This window comes from Rhinopithecus roxellana, chromosome 4 (assembly GCF_007565055.1).
Source record: "Rhinopithecus roxellana isolate Shanxi Qingling chromosome 4, ASM756505v1, whole genome shotgun sequence".
Classification (NCBI taxonomy): domain Eukaryota; kingdom Metazoa; phylum Chordata; class Mammalia; order Primates; family Cercopithecidae; genus Rhinopithecus; species Rhinopithecus roxellana.
In genome coordinates, this window is record NC_044552.1 from 120,831,332 (window position 1) to 120,846,859 (window position 15,528).

At 35.9% G+C, this 15,528-nt stretch overlaps 1 protein-coding gene across 1 annotated transcript in view; it reads left to right on the plus strand.

The window, feature by feature from the left end:
- The window catches only part of AHI1 (Abelson helper integration site 1), a 226,399-nt gene that overhangs the window by 37,222 nt on the left and 173,649 nt on the right, over positions 1–15,528 (plus strand). The window contains 5 exon segments of the mRNA XM_030929352.1: positions 693–885; positions 3,124–3,219; positions 8,008–8,193; positions 9,306–9,458; positions 14,058–14,190. Of these exon segments, the coding sequence (XP_030785212.1) occupies positions 693–885; positions 3,124–3,219; positions 8,008–8,193; positions 9,306–9,458; positions 14,058–14,190 (761 nt within the window).

Genomic DNA, 15,528 nt, shown 5'->3' on the forward strand with positions numbered 1-15,528 from the left:
TATAACAGCTCAAGGGCTTTACAGTCTTGTGCCTTTTTTTTTTATGTAAAATCAATTTTATGTCTTTTTTCTTTTTTTAAGACAAGATCTCACTCTCTCTCACCGGCTGGAGTGCAGTGGCACGATCACAACTTACTATAGCCTCAACCTCCCTGGGCTCAGGTGATTCTCCCACCTCAGATTCCCAAGTAGCTGGGATTGCAGACCTGTGCCACCATGCCCAGCTAACTTCTTTTCTATTTTTTGTAGAAACGAGGTTTCACCATGTTACCCAGGCTGGTCCCGAACTCCTTAGCTCAAGCAGTCCACCTGCCTCAACCTCCCAAAGTGCTGGGGTTACAGGCGTGAGCCACCGTGCCTGGCAATGTCTATTTTATTATAAACTCTTATAAAATTCTGAAGGAGTTTATTCCAGCTTTGTATGGCAAAGGTATAATCATACTTCTCACTTTATATTTCTATAATAAAATAATCACGTGAAACTGATTGATAGTACACAAATGTAAGATGGACTGTTACTTTTTTAAGTCTTACAAAATTTGTAAGTTTCTAGGTAGACATCAAAATAATCTTTCCTTTTGTATTATTGTGGCAATTCATTATTTCTGGTTGCCTCACCTTATACACTATATTTTTTTTCTCACCTCAAAATTATAAAAATTGCATTAATGGAAGTATCTTTTTTTGGACAGTGAACGGCGTGTTTCATCTTACTATGAAAAAGAGAATGTGGATTATATTCTTCCTATTATGACCCAGCCATATGATTTTAAACAATTAAAATCAAGACTTCCAGAGTGGGAAGAACAAATTATATTTAATGAAAATTTTCCCTATTTGCTTCGAGGCTCTGATGAGAGTCCTAAAGTCATCCTGTTCTTTGAGGTATGAATTGAATGGAGCAATTCAAATTAAATGATAGTTAATATTTAATAGCACAGATATAAGCTATTATTTTTAGTAGTCCAATAATGCAAAAAAAAGTAGTGTGAGAATTTAATCTCTAGGATTTAGTGTTTGTAGAATGCTGTGGAATACAAGTGAGATGCCCTTTTATAAGCAGTGATAGCATATTTGCTGAGTACTATTTTGCCTACTTTGTATCATTTAATAATTACAACAACCCTGTGACTGTTTACTGAAGTGATGAATCCACTCTATATGAATGTATTTCTCCATTTTTAACCCATTTCACAAAGTGTAAACTCATTTAACCGTATCAGACACCCTAAGAATTATGTGTACCACCTGGATAAATAAATGTACACAGATCAGTTAATTAATGCAATTTCATATGTAACCAAAAATGATGTAGAACTTCTGATATGTAAAGGGTTAGTGGTGGGTCAGAGAACTCAGTGAAAGCTTTATGGAATAGATGGCTTTTGAGCCGACTAGTTATTATATAATTTTCTTAAAAATGAGTTTTGGGGTAAAAGTGATTTCTCCAAAGTTACTCAAATTTTAAGCGTAAAAAAAATGTGTTTGGAGATAGTTTGAACCTAGAATACCACATTTCTTTTCTCTATCATGTGTTCTGTCTCCATAAGCAAAGGAAAGTAGAGAAAGCCCCCCTTCCAGCGTAAGCTAGATGGAGAAGTTTAGCATGGGAACAGCAAGTAACTTGGCATAACCAGTGCTGAAGATTCATTTTTTTAGAATTACTTGTTTTTATGATCCTTCACTTTCAGGTTGTCTGTATTTATGATACAAATATTCCAATATTTACATTTGTGATTATGTTGTGTGTGATTTACATAAAGCTGTTATTGTTGAACAATGGGTATAATTTTTACCTTAAGGAATTTTTTCCTTGTCTTCAAAATTTGTCTTTTGTTATAATTTTCGGATAGATTGTTGTATTATAAACACTTTTGGTTGCTTCTTAAGTTTTCATATAATATGTTATTGCCTATGCAACTACTTTTTGATCTCAGTTTTTAGGTGTTTATTGAGGACAACTTGATAATGTCTGTCACAAGTCTTTAAAACCATTATTTTACTCCTAGGTATTTATCTTAAGGAAAACATGGCAAGTCCACAAAGATGTGTGTGCAGTGATATTTATTTCAACACTGTTTATAATGGCAAAAATTTTAGGGAGATAAAATAGCCTAAATTTAGATCAGTAAGAGATATGGTTAAATAAGTTATAATTTTTGTTAAGTTTATGGTATTTGTGACGGAAGAATAGTAGGCAGTCATTAACATTATGGTATTCATGTGTACGTATTGACATGAAGAGATACTCACTACATGTTATATGAAAATAATTTGTGAAATAGCATTATTAGATTTGTAGTTCCATACATATGTTTAGGAATGCACAGAAAAAGATTTAGCCACCATTAACACGGCGGCCAACTATGGGTCTGGATTACAAGTTGTTTTTACTTTGCGTATATATATTTTTTATATTATGTTTTCACTGAGCATGTATTATATCTGTAAAAAAGATTTAGGTATCCAAAAAACACAGACGAATGGAGTCTGTATCATTTCTCAAGCAGTATTTTTTCTATAAAGATCTCATTTTCACAGCTGAGCTTTTAATAAGCACCAGTAAGTTTGAAGTGATAGCCTCTTATAAGTACCTAGAATACAATCTCTGTGGCAGGTTGCTTGCAAATCCATGAGCTTTAATGTCCAGACAGGATAGAGGAATGGAAGAAATCCTCTTGAGAAGCCTAATTATAACATATATCCAAAGAGAAAATCCTCAACTTCAAGAAGGTGATCCAAGACAAAGACCCAGAAATAGAGTCGTGAGTTTTTTAAACAATCCTTTGAAGTCTGCTCTGATACATAAAAAACAATGAAAGCTTAAGAATTCTATGCCTAGTGTATTTGTACCTAGGTTATATTTGAGGTGATTAACACTTTGCCTTGGATTTGAAATAAATCTTAGTATTTATGAATGAAAGATAAAGTAGTCAGAAAATGGACCCTCCCTAATTGAATGAGTTAACTTTAAGGTGAATGAAATGAGATAAAAATGTTTTTACTCCCTGTAAAGGTCAGTGTTTTTAAGTACTATACAAATGATTTTTAAAATTTGTAATAATATACCATTAGAAAATACTAAATTTTAGGTAGCCTAGTCTTCTGTGAATTTATTTGCAGATTCTTGATTTCTTAAGCATGGATGAAATTAAGAATAATTCTGAGGTTCAAAACCAAGAATGTGGCTTTCGGAAAATTGCCTGGGCATTTCTTAAGGTATGTTTTCACCATTTTAAACACTTTTAAAATAGTCTTCAAATGTAGTTGGCTACTTTCTCCTACGTCAGTTTGGTTTCATATAAGGAATTAGAATCTAAGGTAAGGTTGTAAGAATGAAGAGTTATTAATTCAAGCTCAGGTTATGATCATTCAGATTCTTAAATATTTATAAATTTTTGTGTGCCAGTTACAGTATGTGCCAGTTACACCATTTGGTTCTGAGGATGTAGCATTAAAAAAGAACACAAACAGCCATGCCATTTATTCAATTCAACAAATATTTATTAAGATTTTCTGTGTGCCAGCTACTGTTCTTGTCAGTGGACAAAGATGACAAATCTTTGAACTGCTGGACTTCATATTCCAGCAACATAAACATAAAACAGTTGACTTCACAATCTGTCATTTAATTATAAATTTTTATAAGTATCATAAAGAGGTATGGGATGGATGATGGACTGTGGGGTCAGGGAAAGGATTCCTGAGGAAGAGACACACTGCCACCAGTGGGGAAGAGATGGTCCATGGTAGAGGGTACAATATATGCAAAATCCCTGATATTTGAAGGAGCAGGGTTAATTCAGAAAATCAGAAAAAGGCCACCAGGATTGGAGGACAGAGACTAAGGGTGCATGAAGAGGTTACTAAGGTCAATGGGATGTTAATATGATGAGGTCTTCTCAGTCATTATAGCTAGAGGAAGCCATTATAGAATTTAAAGAGCAATGGGAAGCCACTATGGGATTTTAAACAAAACAATAAAATAATCTGATTTATGTTTTAGAAAGATATATACTCTGTTATGCAGAGAACAGATTCTAGAGGGAGCAAATGTGGATACTTGATAATCAGGAAATTCTTACAGTAGTCTAGGTAAAAAATGTCTTTGTACATTTGTCTTTGACTGGGTGGCTCTGACTAGGAGGTCTTTGACGAGGATGTTTCAGCAAAGATGAAAGATACAGATTGATGCTTTTTAAAAAGGATATTTTAATTTTATAATATCTGTTATTCCTTCAGACATCAATTTAAATTATGAAAAGTCTTGAGTAATTAGTCTATTTTGTACCATCTTATAAAAACATTTTCATTTGTGCATCCATTCATTCAACACATGTGATCTATGAAATGTGAGATAGTCTGCTAAATACAGTACATTCATAGATAAATTAGACATTTTATATACCTGCCCTCCAATTTAATTTCTATGCAGACCTGTTACCTACGTTATTACGTGCTACAGAGCAGATGCCGTGAAAATCCGGTTGAAACATTTAATCCTTATTGGGGGTTAGAGAGAGGTTTTAGAAGTATTACAGTCAAAGGACTGAATAGCCGCCAGGTTGGCTGTGGTGAGTAAGTAATTGAGAGTAGGCCTTAGGCATCACCTGGTCCAGTGTACTATCTGTGATCACCCTTATATAAATCTGTTATGCCTTTTTCCATACCAGCTTTGATACTGATTTAGAGCAAAGAAAAAAGCCATTTTAAAAAAAAAGCAAAAAAGTTCACTTTCACATAGTAAACATTGCCATCTTGTGGTTTTATTAGAAACTGCATTTCTTTTATGATAAGATTCGTGCACACCTGCAGTATTTACTGTAAGTTGCACTTGGGAAACAGTAACATATTTCACAACATTTTTACCTCTAAATACTGTATGGATTTTTATTTATTTATTCATCTTATGCCATTGGCAAAAATGGCAGTCAAGAATTCTCCTTATCCCATCCCCACCCCGCAGAAAGGGTAAGGTATTCTATGTGCTTCACGTCTTCTAATACTTCTGTCTTTTTCATTAGACTGTAAGCTTTTTAGAGTCACCAATGACTTCTTTTGGGTAAATATGTTGAGCATTTTTAGTCCTTATTTTACTACATCTTTTTGCATTTAATATATCACTCTCTTGAAACTCCATGCTATAATATCACCAGCTCCCAGCATATTAATGGCACATAGAAAGTGCTTGGTGAATATATATATTGAGGGAATTAATCAATGATGATGGAAAGAGTGGCAAGGATAAAATTCATCTTCAAGAGAGTGGCATGACGGATGCAGTTGCTCACACCTGTAATCCCAGCATGCTGGGAGGCTGAGGTGAGCCAATTACTTGAGGTCAGGAGTTTGAGACCAGCCTGGCCAATATGGTAAAACCCTATCTCTACTAAAAATACAAAAATTAGCCAGGTGTGGTGGTGTGCGCCTGTAATCCCAGCTACTCGGGAGGCTGAGGGGCAGGATTGCTTGAACATGGGGAATGGAAGTTGTAGTGACCCGTGATTGTACCGCTGCACTCCAGCCTGGGTGACAGAATGAGATTCCATCTCAAAAAAAAAAAAAAAAGAAAAGAAAATGGCATGAAGACAATTAAAATTTAAATCTTTTTTTGCCTGTCCTATTGGTTCCAGGGATGTCTTGGATAATTGTTAAGTTATTACAGTAGTTCAAATGAGACTTTATCCTAATTCTCAGCTATGCCTCAGATTCTCAGGTACTCTCAGTTCTTTTAGTGCATATATGTGGCTATTCTTTTAAACTAAAAAGTGACAAAGCCTTATTTATTTGAGCCCTACATTATATAATTTATAACCATAATAGCAGGGTCTTGGCTGAATCTTAGTTGTTTACTCATGCTAAGCAGCATATTAATGTAAACTAAATTGCCTGGTTAAATTAAAACAATCTATGGAAAGTATGGTTTAGAAGCTGGGGAATATCTTTAAAATCACCGAGATGAGCTTTGGGGAGCTGTAGGAGAGTTAATGAAGGGAGTCTCGAGTGCTTATGATTTAATGACTGAACATAGCTATTACTCAATTTGGAACTGTTCTTTACTCCTGTGTGTCATTTGACACTAATCACAATGTCACCTGCTCAGCTTATAACCTCCATTGTCTTTACATTCTTTCCTAAAGCGGTAGGGGAAAAGATGGGCTGTATTTTGCCATCTCTCTTGTTGATGCATCATTCCTGAACTCATCATTCCTGAGCAACATTCTAAATTTTGCCTCTGCCACTAAAGCTTCTCCAACCAAATCACTAATGATTTCTATTTTCCAAATTTATTGAACGTTTTTAAGTTATTTTGTCACATCTATGCATTTTACATATCACACTCTTGAAACTCTGTTACCTTGGTTTTCTTGACACCATCCTCTCCTGATTTTACTTATACCATTCTTTCAGTTTCCTTCATGGTCTTCTACCTACCTCCTTAATATCAGTCCTGCTCATGGTTTCATTTTTAACCCAGTTTTTTTTTGGAACCACTTTTCTCACCTGTGCTTCAGATTTGTAAATTCAGTCCCCTACTGGACATTTCAACTTGGATGACTTATAGATATCTCAGATTCTCCCAAACTGAGTATCCTTGCTGCTCTCTCTGTTACTTCAATTGGTGGTACCACCATCTGTCCACTCTCCCAGGTTTATGAACTTGGAGTTACACTGCTTTGGTAGCTACAAGTCACGTGGCAGTTTGAATTCAAATTAAATATAATTAAACATTTAGTTTCACATTTGTACTAGCTATACTTCAAGTGCAGGGTAGCCACATGTGGATTCCAAATTGGTTAGAGTATTCCCATCATTATGGAAAGCTCTCTTGGACAGTGCTATCTTAGAGTCTTTCTTGACTCTGTGTTTTTTTTACTTTCCAAGTTACATGAGTCTACAGGCAACAGTTGTTAAATACGTTCCCTGCACTCAGTGCCTATTCTTCTGATTTAAGATACTTCCATGTTTTGTGTGAACTGTTGCAAAGGTTTCAAGCTATCTTTCTGCTCCTAATTTGGAGAGGACATAAAGGTTAGACATTTCATTTCCTATGTTGAGTCATGGTCTAATGAAAGAGAACGTATTCTGACTTGGTAAGATTTTTATTTTTCTTATAAAAATCTCCATTTAAGGCCAGGCATGGTGGCTCATGCCTGTAATCCCAAAACTTTGGGAGGCTGAGGTGGGCAGATCACCTGAGGCCAGGAGCTCGTGACCAGCCTGGCCAACATGGCAAAACCTCTGACTGCTAAAAACACAAAAATCAGCCAGGTGTGGTAGCGTGCACCTGTAATCCCAGCTACTCAGGAGGCTGAGGCACAAGAATTACTTGAACCCAGGAGGCGGAGGTTGCAGTGAGCCGAGATTTTGCCACTGCACTCCAGCCTGGATAACAGAATGAGATTCTGCCAAGAAAAAGAAAAAAAGACAAAAATCTCCATTTAGATATTTTAAACATAAGTTTTGTTTAATAGGGTTTTAAAGATAGACCTTTGAAAGAAAGTACACTAAAATACTGAAAAAAGTAACGAATGGCTTAAATGAGTTTAATTATCTTGAAATGGTTTTAACTTTTTAAAAATTTAAAACATCATAAAATTTTAACCATTAAAAATACTGATATTAAACAAATGGAAAATTTGTGTCTTGTGTAAATATACAGTTTAACCTTATCATTATTTCAGACGACTGTATATCAATCACGTACTTTGTTCAGTGTGAAATCTGGCACAGTAGTGTAAATGCTATACCAACAGTCTGAAATTGTTGAAACAGTCTGAATTGTTGCTATCAGGAAATATTTTAAAAGCCATTTGGGTTACCTTTTGTCAAAAATGATCTGAAACTGTGCTTAACTAAGTATGTAGTGTTCTTTGCTTTGTAAAACTAAGAAATTGCAGCATGCCATATTAATCTTTTAAAAATGTTTCTGACTTTATGCTGTTGCTTTGTTGGATGTATTTATTTTCAGTGATGGTCACATTTTATATGAATTCTTGTTTTAAGCTTCTGGGAGCCAATGGAAATGCAAACATCAACTCAAAACTTCGTTTGCAGCTGTATTACCCACCTACTAAGCCTCGATCCCAATTAAATGTTGTTGAGGTGTTTGAATGGTGGTCAAAATGTCCAAGAAATCGTTACCCATCAACACTGTATGTAACTGTAAGAGGACTGAAGGTTCCAGACTGTGTAAGTTAATATAGTACATATAAGTGTATATCTTCTAGTGTTGAAATTAAATGGTGACATAACATGTTTTTCATTTCCAAAAAGATAAGACTGCTAATAATAATTTTAATAGATATCTGGTGTTATATATTAAGACTGTAATAGCTGATATTTAAAAGATGCTTAAATGAATTTTAAATGTGAAATACAGCTTTTAGTATTAGGAAAAATGTTTTGTTATAATTTGATTTTCAAAAATTAAAGATAAAAGGTGGACTTAAAGCAGAAGTTGAAAAATCTTTTCTGTAATGGGCGAGATAGTATTTTAGGCTTTCGCCCTGTAGTTTCAGTCAATTTTGCCTTTATAGTGTGAAAGTAGCTACATAGACATATGTAGGCCATAACTAAACAAATGGGTGTGACGTGTTCCAATAAAAGTTTATTTACAAAAGGAGGTAGCAGGCCAAATTTGGTGTGTGGGCTGCAGTTTGCAGACTCCTGATTCCTGGGTACATTTTTCACAATATTATTCAAATAATCAGTATGTAATGTTTCTACTGCTGCTGTTTTCCATAGATTAATATTATAAATAATCTTAGCAAAGAATTGACCCTAAAATAAAAAGTTTTGCTTTTGTCTTATTTCTTATAGACATTAATTTTTCAGGTCATTTGCACATTCTGTAGCTGATATATACTGTCACCACAGGACTGATTTGCATTGGTTTGGATGGAGTTAAATCTATTATTGAGAAATGATTTTTAAAACTTGAGATTTTTATGATACTAGTTTTGTGATTTTAAAGATACGGTATTATATCAGAGCCATGGCATAACTCATAAGTATTGGTGAAGAAGCAGAAACAAAGGGTAGAGTTATTAAAATCATTTCATGTAAATTTGTAGTCATATTTTTTCCTCAAAACCTTTTAAGACTTTTTGGTTGTAGGACTGTAGTTTTAAGCAGCTTTTTAATTTTATTTAGAATAATGTACAAATAAAAGTAGAATTTTTTCTGGATTACATTTTGAAAGTATTTTCATATTATTTGTTTCAGTATTTTAAAAACTATATGGTAGAAAAAGAAAAAGGTGAACATGATATATAAATTTTCATATTTTAATACATGTTTAGATAAAGCCATCTTACCGCTCTATGATGGCTCTTCAGGAGGAAAAAGGTAAACCAGTGCATTGTGAACATCACCATGAGTCAAGCCCAATAGACACAGAACCTGGATTAGAAGAGTCAAAAGAAGTAATAAAGTGGAAACGACTCCCTGGGCAGGTGAAGTATTTGATAATAGTGGATTTCTTTAGATGTTTACTTATTACCTTAAAAACTCCGATAACTCCTAGGATATCTAGCTTACTACTGAAAATCCTTGCTATTTATGATTTTGCCTTCCCATTAATTAATTTGATGAATAATAAGAGTGCCTAGCATGTGTATATAAGCACTATCTTACATTCTTCGTTCGGGCACTTGGGCAATTGTAAATTGTATTAGCTTGGGCTGCTGTAACAAAATACCACACACTGGGTGGCTTAAACATTTATTTCTCACAGTTCTGAAGGCTGGGAAGTTCAAGATCAAGATGCTAGCCAGCCTAGTTCCTGGTGAGGGTCCCCTTTTTGACTTGGAGTCAGCCTCCTCCTTGCTGTATTCTCACATGGTGGAGAGAGAGATCACCTTTCTTGCGTCTTTTCTTATAAGGGCACAAATCTGATTCATAAGCGTCTCACTCTCAGGACCAAATTACCTCCCAGAGACCCCCACATCTAAATACTACCACATAGGGGATTACAGCTTTAACATATGGTTTTTGAGAGGACATAGCCTTTAGCCTTTGGTCTATAGCAAAGATCAAGGTGCTGACTGGGTTGATTTCTTCTGAGGCTTCTCCTTGTCTTACAGTTGGCTGCCCTCTTGCTGCCTCCTCACATGATCTTTGTGCATGCACGCCCCTGTTGTCTTTCCCCCAGTTGGATTAGGACCCTTCCATAATTATTTCATTTTAACGTAAGCACCTCTTTAAAGACCACATCTCCAAATACTGTTGCATTCTGAGGTGCTAGGGGTTAGAGCTTTAACATACTCATTTGGGTGACAAGAGGTAGGGGTGTGAGTGGCAGGAGAGAGGACACGATTCAGCCTCTAATAGCAGTCAGATAACGTAGATTTTTAGCCTGGGCAATATAGCAAGACCCATTCTCTTTAAAAAGGTTTTTTAATTAGGTGGGCATGGTGGCATGCACCTGTAGTCCCAGCTACTCGGGAGACTGAGGAGGGAAGATTGAGCCCAGGAATTCAAGACTGCAGTGAGCTATGATTGTGCCACTGCACTCAAGCCTGGATGACAGAATGAGACCCCATCTCTTAAAAACAAAATTAAAAATTTTTTAAAACAGATTTTTGATGTCTGTAAGACGTGTATCTCTTAATGTTTATGAATTCATGAAATTCTTTACAGCACCTGGCTTCTTCCCGAATCACACTTTGATAGAGATATGTACATGTATATACTTCTACCACAAGCTGAGCAGCATTTAAGCTTTTACTAAAGTGTTCTTACTAGATTAGCATTTTTTTTTTTGCAATGGCGGGAAGCCTTGCCGATACAATTTTGCATTTTTTTACTTGTTTTTACAAAGAATGGAGTGGTTTATTTTATGCGTATGAACTACTACCAGATGAAATGTATTCAAGATCTTAATTTATTCAAACATCTAATGTAGAAATAAGAACTGACTCTTCTTATTTAGTCATCTTCATTTTCTGTATTTTACATCACATTTGACTTTCTTTTTGAGGCCGATTTAATAGATACATTTTAAAATCACTTTGAGTTAGAATACTTCAAGCATAGGCCGGGCGCGGTGGCTTAAGCCTGTAATCCCAGCACTTTGGGAGGCCGAGACGGGCGGATCACGAGGTCAGGAGATCGAGACCATCCTGGCTAATACGGTGAAACCCTGTCTCTACTTAAAAATACAAAAAACTAGCCGGGCGAGGTGGCGGGCGCCTGTAGTCCCAGCTACTCAGGAGGCTGAGGCAGGAGAATGGCGTAAACCCGGGAGGCGGAGCTTGCAGTGAGCTGAGATCCGGCCACTGCACTCCAGCCTGGGTGGCAGAGCAAGACTCCGTCTCAAAAAAAAAAAAAAAAAAAAAAAAAAGAATACTTCAAGCATAATAATATGGAGGGAATAACACTTAGATTTGCCCCTGGGTAACTTCCAGGTTAGGTGGGAAAAGAAAGCAGTTACAGTGTTGTTTATTTTCAGATAGGCTTTAGAGAAGTCTTGAGGAAATGAGGAAATGTAGGTATAAAGATGACTGTACAGATCAGCAGTTCTCAAAATGTAGTTTGGAGACCTCTGGGAGTTCTGAGTCCCTTTCAGGGGGTTCTTGAAGTCAACTTCTTTTCATAATGATTCTAAGGTGTTACTAGTCTCTTTCAGATGCATTCTCTTACAAGTATGCACTAGCATTTTCTAGGGACTAAATAACGTGATATCACAAGAGAGCAGAAGTAGTTATGAAAATCTAGATTTTATTAAGCTAGACATTTAGTTAGCATGGTTTTTTTTATTTTATTTTTATGAAAACTCCAAATAGTCTCTGAAAAAAATGTTCAAGAATGTAAAGCATCTGGAAACTAAAAACATTTGAGAATTGCAGATGTGAAGACTGAACTACAGTGGTGGAAGAAGGGCTCATTCAGCAGTGGAGCTTGAGATTGGCTAGGATGTCCAAGGTAGGGGTGAGTGAAGGAGGGATAAGGAAGGGTATTTCGTATGAAGGCAAAGTTGCAAATAAGTGGGAAAGGACCTGTTGTATTCATTAGGCACTCAGAAGCTTGGCTGGTTGGAAACCGGAGTTTGTAAAAGAGGAGATAAAGTAGTATACTGGATTAGGCCCACACTGTGGAGTGTCTCAAATGGTAGCCTAATACTTGATTGTGAGGGATGTGAGGAATAATGGAAGGTTTTCAGGTGAGTGAGAAAAATAACAGTTGTATTTGAGGATCAATTAATGCAGGCAGTGACATGGGGAGATCTTGAAGTAGTAACATCAGAATTAGATGGCAGTCATTGATGTGTGAGTTGATGAGGGTCTAATGAATACGAGAGACAGAAAGTAAGAACGAGCATGATTTAGTGACTGACAAGGTAGTAAAGGAGGAGAAAGAGTCAAGGCTTTTGAGGACCTTTATTGGAGTGTCTGTTCTGGATAGTGCATAGTGTCAAACCCTGAGAATACAAAGAACATGATAGTGGCTTCAATGTTTTCATTTTCAGCCTAGGTAACTGGGCACAGAGTTTTCCTTAACTACACTTCCTACTCTAGGAGCAGCAGCAAGTGGTTATAAAGCCTCATGACATTTCTTTCAGTTTTGGTTCCTTGTTACTCTCCTCTCCCTTTTCTTAATTATGTGGATGGAGGATGCAGAGAGAAAATGGGTAGCATGGAGTCTGGTACACGATTGGCACTTAACAAATTCTTTTGAATTTTTCACATTCCTAGTAGCTGATTGTAATGCTGTCTCCCGAGGTACTGCTAGATCTTGGTACTATTTGTGAAAACCCTGGTACCTGTCTAGAAAGCATGCCCTTGAAGTAACAGTCTTTGAGTAGGTCCATTAAGCTAGGCTTGACCCTTTGAATAATCCTTCCTAGCCATGTAGAGCTAATAATGGTTACTCTTTTTTTTTTTTTTTTTTTTTTTTTTTTTTTTTTTTTTTTTTGAGACGGAGTCTTGCTCTATCTCGCCCGGGCTGGAGTGCAGTGGCCGGATCTCAGCTCACTGCAAGCTCCGCCTCCCGGGTTTTACGCCATTCTCCTGCCTCAGCCTCCGGAGTAGCTGGGACTGCAGACGCCCGCCACCTCGCCCGGCTAGGTTTTTTTTTTTTTTTTTTTGTATTTTTAGTAGAGACGGGGTTTCACCGTGTTAGCCAGGATGGTCTCGATTTCCTGACCCCGTGATCCGCCCTCTCGGCCTCCCAAAGTGCTGGGATTACAGGCTTGAGCCACCGCGCCCGGCCAATAATGGTTACTCTTAGCTAGTAATAGCTACTCATAGGTTGGCTGTGATGAATATATTGAAAGACATTTGTAATAAAGTACAACTTTCATGGCGTATAGTAAGAGCCCAGTGTACGTTTAATTCAACTTTTTGAATTACAAGAAACAGAAGAACTAAGGCTCACTGAAGGTTGGAAGAGATAGAATTAGGATAAATAAACGTAACTGATATTTTCTACAGTATATAGTAATACCCAGAAAATTTGGGCTTCATCTGGTAGAAGAGAGTGAAAACATTAAAATTTTGAAGAAATTGTACTAATGAATGAGACCCCAATAAGGGCCAGTTGATTACTTTGAAAATACATTTTGGAAGGCAGCCACAAAGGGTGATTATTTTAAGATATGCAAAGAGAGAATGAGCGTTCATACATTCTGGCTTAAGCTAGGCCCCATAGGTACTTGTGGTCTTGAAAAAAGCTTGTGACTTTAACAAAAGTGGCTTATTAGTGCTGTCACTAATAAGAATAAGGCTGTGACATACATTCTTTTAGTAGCTATATAGAAGCTATGTGGCAGCGATGGCTTTAGAGTATCAGATATTGAAATTTTTCTATTCATATTTAGGTGAATTAAGTACTAGTTAAACATGAAGAACAAATCTACTTTAAAAATTTCATAGGCACTCATTCTCTTTTTGCAAAGTAATTTACTATGGTTTTTCAGCATTCTGTATACTTGTTTTTCCCTTTCTCTGTGTCATAAAAGGACTTTAAAAAAAACTACAGTAATTGAAATTAAAAACTAGCCTTTGCATTTTAATGTTTTCTAATTTATATTTTTTAAATGTATGTTTTTTTAGGCTTGCCGTATCCCAAACAAACACCTCTTCTCACTAAATGCAGGAGAACGAGGATGTTTTTGTCTTGATTTCTCCCACAATGGAAGAATATTAGCAGCAGCTTGTGCCAGCCGGGATGGATATCCAATTATTTGTGAGTAATAATCCTACCTGTTTAATCTGATTATAGTCTGCATGGAGGATGTTCTTTAGTTTTTTAAATTTGTGGAAATCTTAACTTGAGTAATCCCCTGTACTACTCAATTAAAGAGAACAGATTTCTTCAAGTAAAGAAAGTTCTTTTATAATAATTTTACACTTTTCTATACAATAACTGTTCAGAAGTAGAATGAGAATGATCAAATGAAAGATGGTAAATTTATTTTTAAAACATGCAGGAGGATTTTTGTAAACATTTTGTATTTTAAATATAGAAATTTGGAAACAAGGATTAATACATCTCATGGGGAACGTGAATCCAGTGTGGTTAGTTGATAGCAGTGATGATGTGAGTTACAAAAGCCCCCAAATTTGCTGTGTAGTGCAATACAAATAATTGACTCAAGAGTATCTAGATGAAAACTTCTCATTATGTTAGGGAAGTCAGCAGAAAGGCCAAGCCATTATTTCTGTAGCTTTAGAGACTTTTTAAAGTGAGCATTAACATATAGACTTAGAAACATTAAATACTCTCTCCTTTACTTCTGCCTCAATAGTAAGACCAGCTCTCCTCTGCAGAAGTAGCCAGCTCCTTGTGGGCATCTGCCCTAAACACTAGATCTTACTGAACTTTTCTCAGCTTAACACAGTTTGCTGTTACTTGGTTGATTCCTTTTTTTTTTTCATCAGGGACTCATAATTGACTTGGTGGGCATTTACTAAGTAGATATTGCTCCCCACGAAATAGTAATAAATTTTAAAAATAAAAAATCACTTGTGTCATTTGATTACCACTATGCTATTTTTAAAATTCATCAAAAGCCCATATGTAGAGGGAAAAAAGGTTCTTAGGAAATGCTCCTAAGTTATTAATAGTAATTTATTTCTTTTGCATAGTGAAAGAATTATTTTATTCTGATTTTATGTTTTGAGAGCTTCTGTGATAAATATCTTATTTATGCTTAAATAAACCTGCTTAAAATGCTATGTAGATTGAGATATTGCTTAAATATCAAAAATAGAGGAAGAAGAGGAATCTTTGTCTTTGGTTTTTGACTATTTGATTATGATGTGTCTACTTGAAATTCCTTTAACTTGTTCTATGTGCAGATCAATGTTTTTCACAAATTTGAGAAGTGTTCAGTCGTTCTTTCTTGAAATGTTCTGTTTGGCCCTTTTCTCTTTCTTCTTCTGGGAGTCCCATTATGCCTGTGTTGGAACTCTTGGTGGTGTCCCACAAGTCTCTGAAACTTTTCTGTTTTTCTTCATTCTTTTTCTGCTTTTTTCAGACGGGATAATCTCAGTTGACCTATTGTCAAATTTAGTAATTCTT